The sequence below is a fragment of the Ailuropoda melanoleuca genome, chromosome 17, assembly GCF_002007445.2.
Source record: "Ailuropoda melanoleuca isolate Jingjing chromosome 17, ASM200744v2, whole genome shotgun sequence".
In the NCBI taxonomy this organism is placed as follows: Eukaryota; Metazoa; Chordata; class Mammalia; order Carnivora; family Ursidae; genus Ailuropoda; species Ailuropoda melanoleuca.
In genome coordinates, this window is record NC_048234.1 from 36,841,761 (window position 1) to 36,856,276 (window position 14,516).

Sequence of the window (14,516 nt, forward strand, 5' to 3'; positions counted from 1 at the left end):
TATAAAAAATAAATTGAAGCCTGCAAGCACTCATAGGATACGGTTTCCACGATTTTCTTGGAGAAATGACTGGAAGAAGAATTTCAGCCAAAGAAAAAATTAATGAGAAATTATGGCAAAAGGAATGATAGTATGTTTTGAATCTATTTAATAAATTAAAACCTTAATCCAGGGATTAAGATTCCAGAACAAATTACAAATATTTTAACTCCTGCCAATGTAGAAAAGATACTCAGAAAACTTACTTGAAGGAGAAGGGAAAGAAAAGGTAGAAGGTAGGTGAGTATGCCAATTTGTTTATCTTTTAATTTCTGGAAGCTGAAAGAGATTATAAGCAACAGTGTTTAAGAGAGAAAGGTAAATGCTAAAATATATATTCAGCTAAAATCAAGTGGTGAAACAGAAGGAAAGAAAATAATAGAAGTTAGAAAATATATTAATTTTGTGATTACTTATAATCTTAAGCTCGTTATAAAAGGAACCATTAAAACAAAAAATATGTCTTCAGAAGAAACCAAGCAAAAATAAAAAAAAATACACAAACATACAGTGAAAAGATTTTTTACAAAGAACAACATAAAATATGCTGAGAGGAGCTAAGAACAAATAAACCCATCTGGCAGATCAATGGGTTTGACTGAATTAGAGGGAATATCAAACAAACACAACCATACACTCTCATCCCCTGATGTCTTTCAATTTTATGATGTTGTGAAAGTATTGTGCATTTAGTATGAACTGTACTTTGGATTTTGAATTTTGGCCTCTTCTTGGGCTGGCGATATGGAGTATGACCCTTGCATGTGATGCTGGGACTTGCCCAGTTGGCCATGAGATCGCTAGGGTCAACAATTGATATGCTTACAACCTGTTCTGTACCCATTCAACCACTGTTTTTCACTTCACAGTATTCAGCACCTCACATGAGATGTTCGAAAACTTTGTTATACAATAGGCTTTGTGTTAGAGGATTTTGCCCAACTGTGGGCTAGTGTAAGTGTTCTGAGCACATTTAAGGTAGGCTAGGATAAGCTATGATGTTTGGTAGATGAGGTATATGAAATGCATTCTTGACATACAATACTTTCAACTCACGATTGGTTTATTGGGGGCATACCCCCATTGTAAATTGAGGAGAATCTGTACTGGAAATGACCCAGCGACTCAGAAAGATAAAACATGCAGTGGTCATGATCTTAACTGACCAAGTTTGAATACTGGATTAAAAAAAACAATTAATGTGTTCCCAAGCAACAATGGTCAGGGTACAATCTCACGCTCTGAGAAGCATGACTCTCTGTGTACAAATGGCATATATTAACGTAGAGGAAACTGAGGGAGAAATACCTAGAAATATCTAGAAAGAGGCTGATAGAACTCTTTCAGTCTATGACAGATCAAATGGGCAAAAGTAAGGATAATGAAGACCAAAATAACAATAAGTAATATGATATGATTAACATCTATTGACTTCTATAACCTCAATAGGAAATATTTATGGCCAAGGCTGCTAGTTGTTCCTAATATCTATTCTTCTGTATTACCTATTTTCCCCCTTCTTTTTAAACAGAGAGAGAACAGTGGGGAGGGGCAGAGGGAGAGGGAGAAAGAGAATCCCAAGCAGACCCCATGCCCAGCAGGAAGCCTGACACAGGGTTCCATACCATGACCCTGAGATCATGACCTGAACAGAAATCAAGAATAGGATGCCCAACTGACTGAGACACCCAGGTGCCCCTTCTCTATTTCCTTTAAATATAGGGCTCTGAATTTTAGCAGGGCCCAAGATTTCCCAGAATAAAGATACATTTCTAACCTCCCTGGGGCTATGATTACATTCTGCGACAGTGATTGAAGCTATGTGTGACTTTGGGAAAGTGTCCCAGATCAGGACAGTTGGTGCACCCTATGGACTCCTTTCAGAATGTTTTAAAATACATAAAATTAAATATATAATACCGAAAGGGAACCAGTTGTATTGAAATCTAGTTAATAAAAATATTAAAATTAATTTGTGATAGTGTATGTGCGTCTTTATGAACACTTTAAAGAACAAGAAAAAACCCCCAACAAGGTCCAGGAGCAAGTTCTTATAACGACCTTAATTTCAGTGCCATGGAAGTAAATTATATTTGGAGGTATTTGCAACAGATATCAAGTTTTTTCTCTACTTGTATGTATTAACTCAATGTAGCGAATGTTCTTTTGCATCTTTCACATCCATTTCAAACAAGCAGTTCTACCTCCTCTTGGTCTGTGGAATGGAACGTGCTCTCTCCGTCTCAGGTCTGGGTAGAAGGTTTCCCTGTCTGTCTTCCACCTAGTGCATCTCTTAGTTTGTGTTTGATAATGTGTGATTTCAGCTTGGACAAGCTATCCTTAGAACAATAATATGACAATGCCTGGACTGCTTACTTACTGGGCCAGACACAATGCTCTGCAGTCCCCCCAACACTACTATACTTAACACTTCCTTCCCTTGCTTCTCTGATATTTGCATCTTTATGAATTTTTTATTGCTGTGAAACCGAAAATTCATAGATAAATATCCTTTCTGCTCCTGTCAAAAATCAGTCTTCTGTTTGAACTTACGGGTTGCTATGGTCAATGTTTGTGTGTCCCTGTAATTCATCATGTTGAAATTCTAACCCCCAAAGATGAGGGTATTAGGAGGTGGGTCCTTTGGGAGGTGCTTAAGTCATGAGGGTGGAGCCCTCAGCAATGGGAGTAGTGCCCTTACAAGAGAGGCCCACAGAGATTGTAGCCCTTTCCACCATATGAGGACCATAGGGAGAAGGCATTCGCTATGAACAAGAAAGTGGGCCCTCACTAGAACGCAACCATGCCAGTGTCTTGATCTTGGACTTCTACCCTTCAAAACTGTGAGAAATAAATGTCTGTGTTTATAAGCTGCCCAGCATGTAGTGTTTTGTTGTAGCAGCCCAAATGGACTAAGGTTCCATTTTCTTGCCTCATTTGGTATTTGACCCATTCCAATATAATTTCCACTCCTACTGCTCCATGGAAATCACCCTTGCCAAAGTCATGGATGGTTTTCATATCCTTAAATCCAGTTTTCATCATACATAATGGGCCACTTCCTCCTTAAAGTACTCTTGTCCCTGGCTTCTGTGATATCACATATTGCTAGTTTCCTCCTCCCACCTAAACTTCGCCCTTTCCTGTACCTTATCAGCCTTGCTACTCAATCCTGAATGTTACATACAGTTATTCGGGGTTCTGTCTTAGACATTCTCATTCAGTCCTCTAACAAATAACTTTTTTGTGCATCTGCTGTGGGCTAGAGAATGCTGTTGCTGAGCACTGCATATATGGTCCCTGTTCTCAGGGAATTTAGAAGAGAAGCTGTCAACCATAAGTTACACAGTTAGTTATTTTACTATAGTCATGATAAAGACTTAAAAAGTTCTCCTACACATTGTAATGCTTTTATAGATTAATTAGAATGAACTTAGCTGTGTCTGAAATTCCAAAGATGCAACCCCTTTAGTCATGGGGGAACAGAAATGTTCTTAACAGCTAAACGTCTTCTTACAGTTGAGAAAAAAATAAAGAAACAAGGATATAATCCTTTTGACTCTGTCAGTTGAAACTAAAATTCTTCTTATTCTCATTTCCTTCTCTGATTTGTTTTTAGTAGGTAAATCTCCAGTCTGTCTAAAGGAATCAAGGGTGATAATCTCTTCTTTCATGAAAATGCATTTGGTGCCAAAGCCTGAATCACTTCCAGGATGAAGCCTTGGTTTCTTGGGCCTGCCTTACTCTCGTGCTATTTTAGGAAATCATGGTCACTTTCTAAGTATTAGTTTTACCTTGAACCAGACTATTTCATGCCAGAACAGTTGATAGTGAGGCATTAAAGAGAATACGTCAGTGTGCCATACACATTTGAATGTTCTTACATTTGAAAAAATGTTGCTTTTTGATGATTCCTAAAATCACTTTGGTTATTGAGCACATCTTTTCAAAGAGCACTGACTGAATGAATATAAATTAATTAGAAACACATGGAATAAATTTGGAGCCTATAAATTTTTTTTAGAGATGCATTTGACTAAATGAGAAATGGATCAGAACGAACCAAATATTTGAAAAATAAATTTATAAAGTCCTTTTGAAGAGACAGAAGTACTGGGAGCCAAGATCTCTCAGTGCAGGGAACAAGGGGCTTGAGGTTCACATTTAGTTGACATTAAAATGACTGAAAGTTGCCTGTTGACATCTTCCATAGTTTCCCATCAGTAGACTCCAGTGTTTGCTATACGAAGAGGCCGACTTCACACCTGGATTTCAAAGTTTCATTTGGCCCCTGCAACAAAATAGCATCCCCAACTGAATGGTTTGGTTAATGGTTGCTGATACTTGAGCATTTGCTAGGTGCTAGTCCTGTGATGTAGGGTATTAGAACCTATTTTTGGATGGGGAAATAGAAGTGAAAGTTAGGTAACTTGCCAATATGGTAGGCCTAGCAGTCTGGCTCTGAAGCCTCAACTCTTCACCCAAAGAACCTATGTTTTGCTCTCCTCATAATGATTCAGTATGTAACTTTTTTTTTTTAAGATTTTATTTATTTATTTGACAGAGATAGAGACAGCCAGCGAGAGAGGGAACACAAACAGGGGGAGTGGGAGAGGAAGAAACAGGCTAACAGCAGAGGCCTGACGTGGGGCTCGATCCCAGAACGCCGGGATCACGCCCTGAGCCGAAGGCAGACGCCTAACCGCTGTGTCACCCAGGCGCCCCTCAGTATGTGACTTTCAACCTTAGGATCTGTGTCTAACCACCCACCCCACCCCAGTGTGGGTTTTCCCAAAAGCTCATCCCTTTCTTCGCTTTCTACTTCCTCCTTAAGGAGGAAGCCAAGGTCAAAGTCACATGCAGTACAGTCAGTTCTTGGACCATTACAGACAACCTCTTATTCCACCTGTGCCTTTTAAATTCTTTCCTTCCTACTTCTTTCTTCCCTCTTCTCTGACTTCAAGACCTCATGCTCTGAGGAGGAATGAGGAAGTAGCCATGTGGGTCAACAGGAAGCCTAATTTTGCTGGCTCCTGGAAATGTCTCTTGTTTTTGTGTGCGTCTTTGTCTCTTTCTCCCTTCCTTGCTGGATCCAACATACCATGGACCAAGACCTTTGCTCCCACCTACTCTATCTGCATGGGTTTGGCCCTCAATTAAGTAATTTCTATTTCAGACCTTCCTGATGGTGCAAGTTAGACCAGTGCCCTCTAACCAGCTTCCTCCTTGCAAATGTTTCTAAACCAATGGACTCAAGTGGAGGAGAAACTAGGATGCAATAATTTGAGTTAGAAAAATAAAACTTCTTTAAAAGCTAGAAAAGTTGTAAAAAGTAATATAATTCAAAGGGAGGGAAGTAGGACCCATGGTGGGGGGAGGGGGTGGTATAAAGCACAACTTTATAGATTGTGCTGTCTGGAGCTATGCTATGCTCCCAAAGTTGAGCAGGTGGAGGGAGTAAGGAAACTAGGTAGTCCAGAGGGGAGCAGATATGCCTGTTTTGGCCCTTTTAAACTATGGCTGACACTTTCTCATGGCGCAAAAAGCCTTGCCTCACATTCATGGGCTATTTTCTGACCATGTTTCATGGAGGAGTTGATACCATTACTTTGATTACCACTCCTTATAATGGCTGGATAGTTTATTCTAGAATGTTCCTGAGTCTGCAGAGTATAGAAACTCAATTTTAAACCTAAACTTATCATTGGTCTTAGATTTTTGGGACCAAGGTTTTGAAATCAGTGAAGAGCCTTGAGGTGAATCAGAACTGGCCTCTCGTCCTGTCTGGCTCTCTCTTTACCACTTTTTCTGTCTCTTTGCGCATGCATCTCATACCTTCCCATTCAGGGTCTCGGCTTCTCCACATAGTGTGATATGGGAAAAAATAGTTTTTGACATGGTAGCTTAGGGAATTATTTGTGCCTTACTCGGTAGTTCCTTCTGCCTAGTACCCATTGAGTAGGTGCTCCATATATGTATTTGTTGAGTGGTACCTGTTGGCCCTGACTCTTGATTTCGGTTCAGATCATGGCCTCAGGGCTGTGAGATTGAGCCCTGTGTAGGGCTCCACACTCAGGGGGGGTCTGTTTGAGATTCTCTCTGTCTCTCCGTCTCTCCCTCTGCCCCCCCCGCCCCCAGTGCTCTCTGTCTCAAATAAATAAATACACTTTAAAAAATTATATATATATACATATACATACATACATATATATGTGTATACACACACACACACACACACACACACACATACATACACATACATAGTTGAATGCATGAATGAAAGCAAGCAAGCCTGTAAGTTTCATTGGGAACATTTGGGAAATATTCCCCACCTCCCAATCTAGGTGAGACCACCTTCTCATGTTACGAATAGCGCTTTTTACAAACTACCGTTGTGCTGGTTTGCCACTGCTAACTAATTTTAACCAAATGGTAGCTGTTTGCAGCTTTTTGCATGATGCCTGGCAGTGTCAATAAATTTTTGTTGAATCAACAAATGTCATGCTTTGTATCAAAGAGTTTTGACTCTTGGAGGGAAAGCAAACAAAGCTTTGAATTTACAGAATCAGGAGACTGAAAGGAACATTGAAAAGTCTTCAGATACATTTCCCTGCTTCCCAGTGGAACCATTCCTGGTCATCATCTACTTTGTTCTGAACACCCACAGGAGGCTCTCTAACCATGTGTCTCATAGCATTTTTCTATGAAACCTCTGTCTTTATTTACTTCCAGAAGACATAAGACATACATACCATCTTTTTTCCCCCCCTTTCTTTTCTTTTTTCTCTCTCTCTCTTTTTTAAAATTTCCTTTCCAGGAAAAAGGAAGAACAATTAGGCATGCCAAGGCTATAAGCGGCTTCTGGGTCAAACACCTTAGCCCACGTGTGGAGTAGAATTAGATGCCTCCAAATCCAGATCCCAGCTTTGAGTGAAAATCGTACTGTACTATGTCTGCCTTAATCTGCAATCTGAAGACAGAATCCCAAACTTGTGCAGCATGGTGGAGACTTGGGTTTCCTCATAATAATCTGTTCTATGTAAAATTCTAACTATTGCCACTTTTGATTTTTTTCATTTTGACCTTTGACAGTTGTTCATCCAGGGCTGGCTTCGCATCAACATCAACAATGTCTGGATGAAATCGGTCAGTAGGTGCTACCATCTCCATTTTAAATTAAGAAACTGAAAAAAATATGTAAATAAAGTAAGGGACTGTGGAGTAAAGTAAAAAACTAAATCCCTATATCCTTCCCCTCTGAGGTGTCATGGAAGTGCCTTGGGTTCTAGCCATCTAGATTGTTAGAAATAAGTCTAGGTATGATCTGATTTGAGGAAGAGAGAGGTTTTTTTTTTTTTTTTTACTTCCTTCACAAAGGCAATTATTGTTGTGTGTTTTCTGTGTTTTAATTCACTTGTGGGGAAGAAAAGCATCTCCATAGTCCTGGCCAAGCTTGTCCCCAAGTTGAGTTAGTGGAAACCTACTCAACCACCTGGTGTGATTCGTGTGGCTGTCCTTCAGGGGGTTAGAGAGAAACAATGCTCTTCCTCTTTGCTTTGCGTAATTACTTCCAACCTCAGAACTTCTCGATTCAAGTGACCTGTGCCGAACATTCTTGCACTTAGATGACCTCCCAAATTTTGACCTTCACTGAATAAACTCTTCAAACTGGACTGGCTCACCAGGCAATTCAAGGAGTAGGTCAGCTTTTCTCTGTGTGCAGAGTGGAGGCACATTTCCCATCTAGTTCTGTCTAGGGTCTCGCATAAGTGGGTCCCACCCAGCTGACTTCAGAGCGAGCATGGGCCCTGTGGTTCTGAGGGCTACCAGTGGTAAAATCAATGCTGACTCATATGCAGGAGGCAACTTCAGCTGGGTTTCTAAGGAATAGCCTTTAATAAAAGTATTCCTTCAAAAATTGCCAGAATTTTCACACTTAGAACTCCTGAGCTTATCTGACCTCTCTTGCTATCAACTTTCCACTCCCTCTTCTCGGGGTCCTTCTGCCAACTTGGAGTTTGGAAAAAACTTTCAGTTGCCCTAGTCTAAGAAGACTTACCCTAAATATGAACACTTGATAAACATGGTATTTGTCAAGTGGGGAAAAAAAATATATATATATTTATTTTTTTTGGAAAATATATATTTTTTAAGTGATGCTGAAATAATTGGATACTCATGTAGAAAAACAAAAACTCGATGCCCACCTTACACTATACATAAGATCTCATTTCAGGGGGACTAGAATCCTCAATGTAGAAGGCAGAAATGAGCTTTTGGAAAATATGAGAGGGTATCTTTATGATCTTGCAGGGCAGAAAAAGACGCTATATAAACAGAATATATACAACAGAAACACTTGAAAAATGGAACCACAATATAATTACCTTTTGTGCATCCAACTACTAAAGAGTGAAAGACAGCTTAAAAGTGGTAGAAGGTGTTTGGAAAGCGTATAACTGAAAGAGGGCTTGTATTCAGAACATTTAAAGGGCTCTTTCCAAATCAGCAGGAAAAAGACAAAATCCAGTAGAGAAAACAGGCGAGAGACTTGACAAGTTATTTCATAAAGTTGGCGTCTAGTGGCCAATAAGAAAGGAAAATGAAAATGAAACCTCAATGTCACACTACTTACTACACATCTACCAGAATCACTGAAATTAAAAAGCCGGATAAACATTGGTGAGGCTCTGAGTAAAAGGAACTCACACTCTGTGGATGGAAGTGTAAAGTGGTAAAACCACTTGGGAAACCAGTTTGGCATTATCACTAGCGTTGAAAATATATATGCGTTCCCAGTGACCTGGCAATTCCACTCCTAAATACAATGCCAAATAAAATCGTTACATATGCATCAGGAGACACGTCTGAGAGTATTTATAGCTGCATTTGTTTGTAGAAGCTTCTAAAAGCTCCAATCTTAAAGACATAAATGTCCACCAACAGTAGAATAGATAAGTTGTGCAATGTTTATGGAGAATACTGTATATCAATGAAATTGGATGAACTCCAGTTACGTGCAACAGCATGGCTGCATCTCACAAATATAAAACTGAGCAAAAGAAGTCAGATTCAAAATGATTCCTCTCGCCCAATTTCCATATGAAATGTTTTAAAATAAGCAAATAATTTTCTTGTAATTTTCTATTTACATTAAGTTTAGAAACAGGCAAAAGCAGTGCTTGGGGATTCATAATTATTAGTTAGATATTAAACAAAGCAGGGAAGTAATTACTATAAGGTTGGGATCATTGTCACCCCTAGGGACGAGGGGCAGTTGTTGCAGATGTGCGGGATTGGGCCATCTGAGCTGAGGGATGGTGATGTCTTGTTTCTTGATGTGGATGGCACTTTATAATAAGTTGTCTATTTGATTTTGTGTGTTTTTCTGCATGTTATATTTCACAATGAATTTTTTTTTTTTCAATAAAAAAGCCCCCTGTCTACAGCCCCAATCTTGCCTTCCTGGAGCCTGGCTCTCTCTTCGCTGCTCTGCTCTCCACCAGAGGAAGGAACATCCTCTCTTCCCTTATTTTCCCCTTTTCTCAGCTCCCACTCATCGCACAAACTGCCCCCCATCCCCACCCCAGTCATTAGTGACGTTTTGGTTGGCAAATCAAAGTGAATTTGTCTTTGCTGCCGACGTTGTGGTTCTCTTTTTCCTTGGCTTCCCCAGACGCTTCTCTCTCCTGGTGGTTATGCCCCTCTTTTTCTCCCCATGGTCTCTCTGCTTCATTCTCTGATTGCTCCAACTTCCCAGCTCCATAAACACTGGGGCTTCCTAGGTTTCCCTCCTGCTGGTCTCATTCATGCCACTGGCTCGTCACTGTGCTAACGGCCCCCAAAAGCATGATGTCCCCTTCCAGACTCCAGGCGCGTGCCCATGCCTAGAGCTTCTTGCCTCCTCTCCATCTTCGTCTAGGGGGTAGGGGATCACCCTAATTTCATCCAACAGGCCTTAAAATGAACTCATGGTCTTCCTTGCTCCAACCCTACTTCTGGATTTCCCAGCTACATAAAGTGAATCACTTCTAAGTTGAGCTCTCAAGCTAGAAATGTTGACTTGTCACTCATTAACCTTCTGAGCACCAGGAGCTGCTGTGATTACATTCACACTGTGTGCTAGGCACTTGCTATGGTCTGGATGTTTCCCTGCCACCCCCCAAAATAGTCCTGTTGGAAAATCTAATGCCCAATCTGCCAGTATTGGTGGAGCCTTTGAGGTGACCAGTGTCCTTTTAAAAGAGACTTCTTGCTGTCATACTCACTTTGACTCTATCCCATTCCATTCTCTTGAACCATAAAAGGCCCTCGGCCTTATGCTTTTTTCTCATTTAACCCTTATGAAGGGAATCCGGATATGCCACCCCAAAATATACCACTTTGGCCTGAGAGTTATTTTGAGCTGAAAGCAATTGAGAAAAAGCAGACACAGAAAGAGCTCTTCGATCTTCCTCTCTCTCTCTAGAAGCAGGGCATGACTTTCCCTTGTGGAGGTGTCCCGTCTCCCATAATAGAAAGAGGACAACAACCCTTGTCGCTGGACGCAGCAATGGTACTGGGATAAGATGGCATAAACCTCATATCAAGCCTTACCTTCCATTAGTTTCCCCCATATAGTTCCTAGTCACTTTCCCACAGCCTATTGGCCCTTAAAGCCTAAGCTCTCTCTCTTTTTTTTTTTTTCTAATCACTTCTCCACAATTTTTTGTCCTTTGTTAAAATGATATATAAGCCCCTGAGTCTCACAGCTTCTTTGAATTTTTCACTTCTTTTCTGTGGAATTGCATGAACATAACATAAAAAATGTTAGTAAAATTTGTATGCCTTTTCTGGTTAATCTGCCATTTCTCAGTTTAATTCACAGACCTCAGGTGCTGAATCTAAGGGGGGAGAGGGTAAGACTTTTTTTCCCTTACACTTGTAACCTATGAGACGATCACTGCGACTACTGTGTAGGCAACTGAACTGAAGCTTAAGGAAGTTACAGTAATTTGTGGGTGGAAGAACTAGGACTTATGCCAAAGCCTTTTTCCTTGTTCCTTTCTTTGCTAGGGTCTAAAAGTTTGTTTTGCCTGTTTTGCCTTTGCCTTGAATTCCAAGAGGTTTCTGACACCTGTTTGTGTGGGCTCCTGTGTCAGCTTTAGGAAGGAAATACAGCTAGGGACATCCCTAAAAAATCCCTATCCCAGAACCAGTCAGAGCAGCCCAGTGTTTCCCTGGGATAGGACTCCTTCCAGGTCTCTGCAGCACCCAGCCCCGAGGTCAGAGGCATTAATCACTCAATGAGTTTTGGTTGATGACATTAGACTGGTTTGCATAACCTGGCTGCACTGGGGCGGGCACCCAGGTCACCATTGGACAGGGGCTTTGGGACCTGGTGTAAGAGAAAGAACCCCTCAGGTGCTCGCTACATCCAGGATTTGGATTCTCCCCATTCTCTCTGTTTTACCAGCTCTTTGGAGGCCTGTGAGCCCAAAACAAAAGCCGGAGAAGATAGTCTTGTTTCTAAGTGACAGGGCAAGTCAGGGATCAGAACAAGTTCGATTAAAAGAGACTTTTCAGGTTTGTCAGCCCAAGAAGAACCCAAGGAGGGAAAAACAATAGGTTTAAAGACTTTCCCGGGAAAATCTTACTGCGTTTCAATAACTCCCGCTGCTTTCGTTCAGAAACTTGCCAAGGTGGTTAGAAAGAGCATTATTTCCATTAAAGATAAAAGGTCCACTCACCTGGAAGCCGGTGTTGCTGTAGCCCTCACCTGGGGGGGCTGTCATACTCTTCAGCTCCACACCGTCGTTGCTGCTCATGGAATTGGCTGAGCTCTGAATTCTTTTCGTCTCTAGAGATTCCTCCGTAGCGCTGAAGAGAATCGCAGCCTCCGTGGATGTCAGAATGCCACCTGCTGTTTGTGGGAACCTGAGCTCCGAGATTGCAAACGTTGAGTCTGTTGGGGCGGAGCCGGAGCCATAGGTGGATGGGGTGGCGGCTTTGGGTCCACGCCTTTATTAATCTTCCTGATTAGCCCTAGGATGGCTGGCCCATTTTTACGAGGGAAAACTCTTGCCGGTCACAGAACAGAAAAGGGTACTTTCTCAATGGTCATGAGGGAAATAATCTATTTCCTGTGGGTGGTGGTGGGGACTAGGAATCGTGGGGGACGGGGCAAGGAATGGAAGGGCTGGTTGTTACCAATTGACCGCTATTCTGTGCTAGGTCCGCGCTCAGTACTTTGTATATCATGGTCTTGGTTTATCTTTAGTACAAGCAAAAACGGAAGTGTGGTCAAGTTAATAGTTAGCTCAGGGTCATTTGGCTAGGAAAGGGACGGTGAGAAGTCAAATTCATGTCTAGATGATTCCGAAGCCTTTTTACTACATCCCTGACTGCAGGCTGGATTGCTTTTTAAAAATCCAACTCTGAGAAATGCAAATAGGCAGCAGATAAATGGAATGTGACCAACTGCTCACTTAATAAAAGGATTCTTTACTTTAGGAAATTATTAGCTATAGGATTCTTTCAAAATAGCAGTTTCCCTTAATACATTTCAAATGAGCTACAATTGTGGGCTTCTGTGGAAATGTGAACTATGCTATGATAAGTAAAAAGTTAGAATTAATAAAGGGAATACTACATCATATAGTAGATAAAAGAATGGGAGAAAACATCAAATATTACTAATGGTTATTTCTGAGTTGTGGTTTTATGGGTGGTTCTTATTTTCTCTTTCAGACTTTCTGAGTTTTCTCTAAAGAGCGTCACCATCATCGTGATATAGACTATAGAATGATTAGGAGCTCACTGGAAACACACAGCCTGGGTTCAAGTTCTGGCCCTACCACTTATTACAGCAAGCTATAGCTCAAAAGCTAAACCCAGCCAGCTGTTTATTTTTTTGGGGGGTTTATTTATTTATTTTAGAGAGATTGAAAGAGGGAGTGAGAGAGAGAGAGAGAGAGAGAAAGTATGGACACAGGGGCGGGGGGTGGGGAGGAGGTGGGAAGGGCAGAGGGAGAGGGAGAATTTCAAACAGCCTCCCCGCTGAGCACGGTACCCTATGCGGGGCTCGATCTCCCGACCCTGAGATCACGACCTGAGCAGAAACCAAGAGTCACTAAGAGTCAGTCGCTTTGCCAGCTGCGCCACCCAGGTGCCCCACACTGCTTATTTTTATACATGCAGCCTAAGAGCTAAGACTAGTTTTTAGATTTTTAAATGGTTGGAAAAAATCAAAAGAACAGGTATTTCATGACACATACAAACTATAGGAAGTTTAAATTTCAGTGTCCATGAGTAAAATTTTGTTGGAACACAAACATGCCCATCCATTTATGTATCGTTTATGGCTGCTGTTGGCGCACAAGGGCAGGGCTGGGTAATTGTGACAGAGACCGGTGGCTGAAAGTCAAAAATATTCACTACCTGGCTCCTTATGGAACATGTGTGCGGATCCCTGACTTACTAGCCATGTGAATCTAGGCAAGGTACTGTGTTCTCTGTGCCTCAGTCCTTCATCTGTAAAATGGGGATAATAGTTCCCATTTTACACTATATGATTGAGATGACAACATGTGTTAGTACCCTTAAAAAACACATGGAATAGTCCTGGACATATAGTAAATTTGTTGTGATAAGATAATACTTATCTTAAAACGTTAAAAAAAAAGCACAGTGATCTCTAAATAGTAGTTTGCTTGTGTTTTAGGGACATTCTTTCTCCCTGAGGCCAGGTGCACCTAGGGCCGAGCAGGTGATATGTTGCGCTTACACGGGAAGGCACAGTGCCCTCGCTGGACTAGTAGTCAGGCCGGTCTCTCCCCAGAATACTGGTGGTGGGAAAGGTGATCTCTGACTTCTCACTGTGTGCTCCTGGACCCCTGTTCCAAGTCCTCACCATTTATCAACACCGACAGAGCTTTCTTTATGCTTTTGCTCTTTATTGATTGTCACTGATAAATGGGAGACTTGGGAATATTTTTTATCAGTTCTTCCCTGTAATCATGACGGGTCGTGATAAGTTGCCGCCATGTTACCAAAGACAAAAATTGGAGGTGATCAAGAGAGGTTCAGATAAATAGAAAGCAGATAATATGAGGAGCTTTCTTTGTAAAATTGTTGGAAGAAGCCGGTTGCTGCAACCAGATATCAAAACCATCATGAACTCAAGACTCAATCTAGTTAAAGGTTATGGAAGAGTCTTACTCTCTGGAGGGAAAACAAAAAACAAAAACAAAAACCCAAAGAACAAAAACCCTTTATTCTGCCATTTGTGGTTATAAGTGCAGGAAGCTTGACTCACATACCTGACATTCCTGCAAATACTCTTATATGAACATTTTACAAGGCACAACCCAGTGTTTTCTCGGCCCCTAGGCTGTTTTCAAACTGAAGTTTGAAGAGTGCAAGCATATTTGAGAATATGTCACTGTGCAAGCAAGAACACTCTATCGTGTTGATTAAAAGACAAAGTGACTTGCCCT

General features: G+C 41.2%; 1 protein-coding gene across 1 annotated transcript in view; it reads right to left on the reverse strand.

Moving 5' to 3' along the window:
* Positions 1-11,982, reverse strand: part of SLC28A3 (solute carrier family 28 member 3) — a 51,561-nt gene extending 39,579 nt beyond the window's left edge. Inside the window, exon 1 of the mRNA XM_019794984.2 lies at positions 11,769-11,982. Within this exon, the coding sequence (XP_019650543.1) occupies positions 11,769-11,846 (78 nt within the window). The 5' untranslated portion in view covers positions 11,847-11,982. The remainder of the gene's footprint in view (positions 1-11,768) is intronic.
* Positions 11,983-14,516: the final 2,534 nt, after the last annotated feature.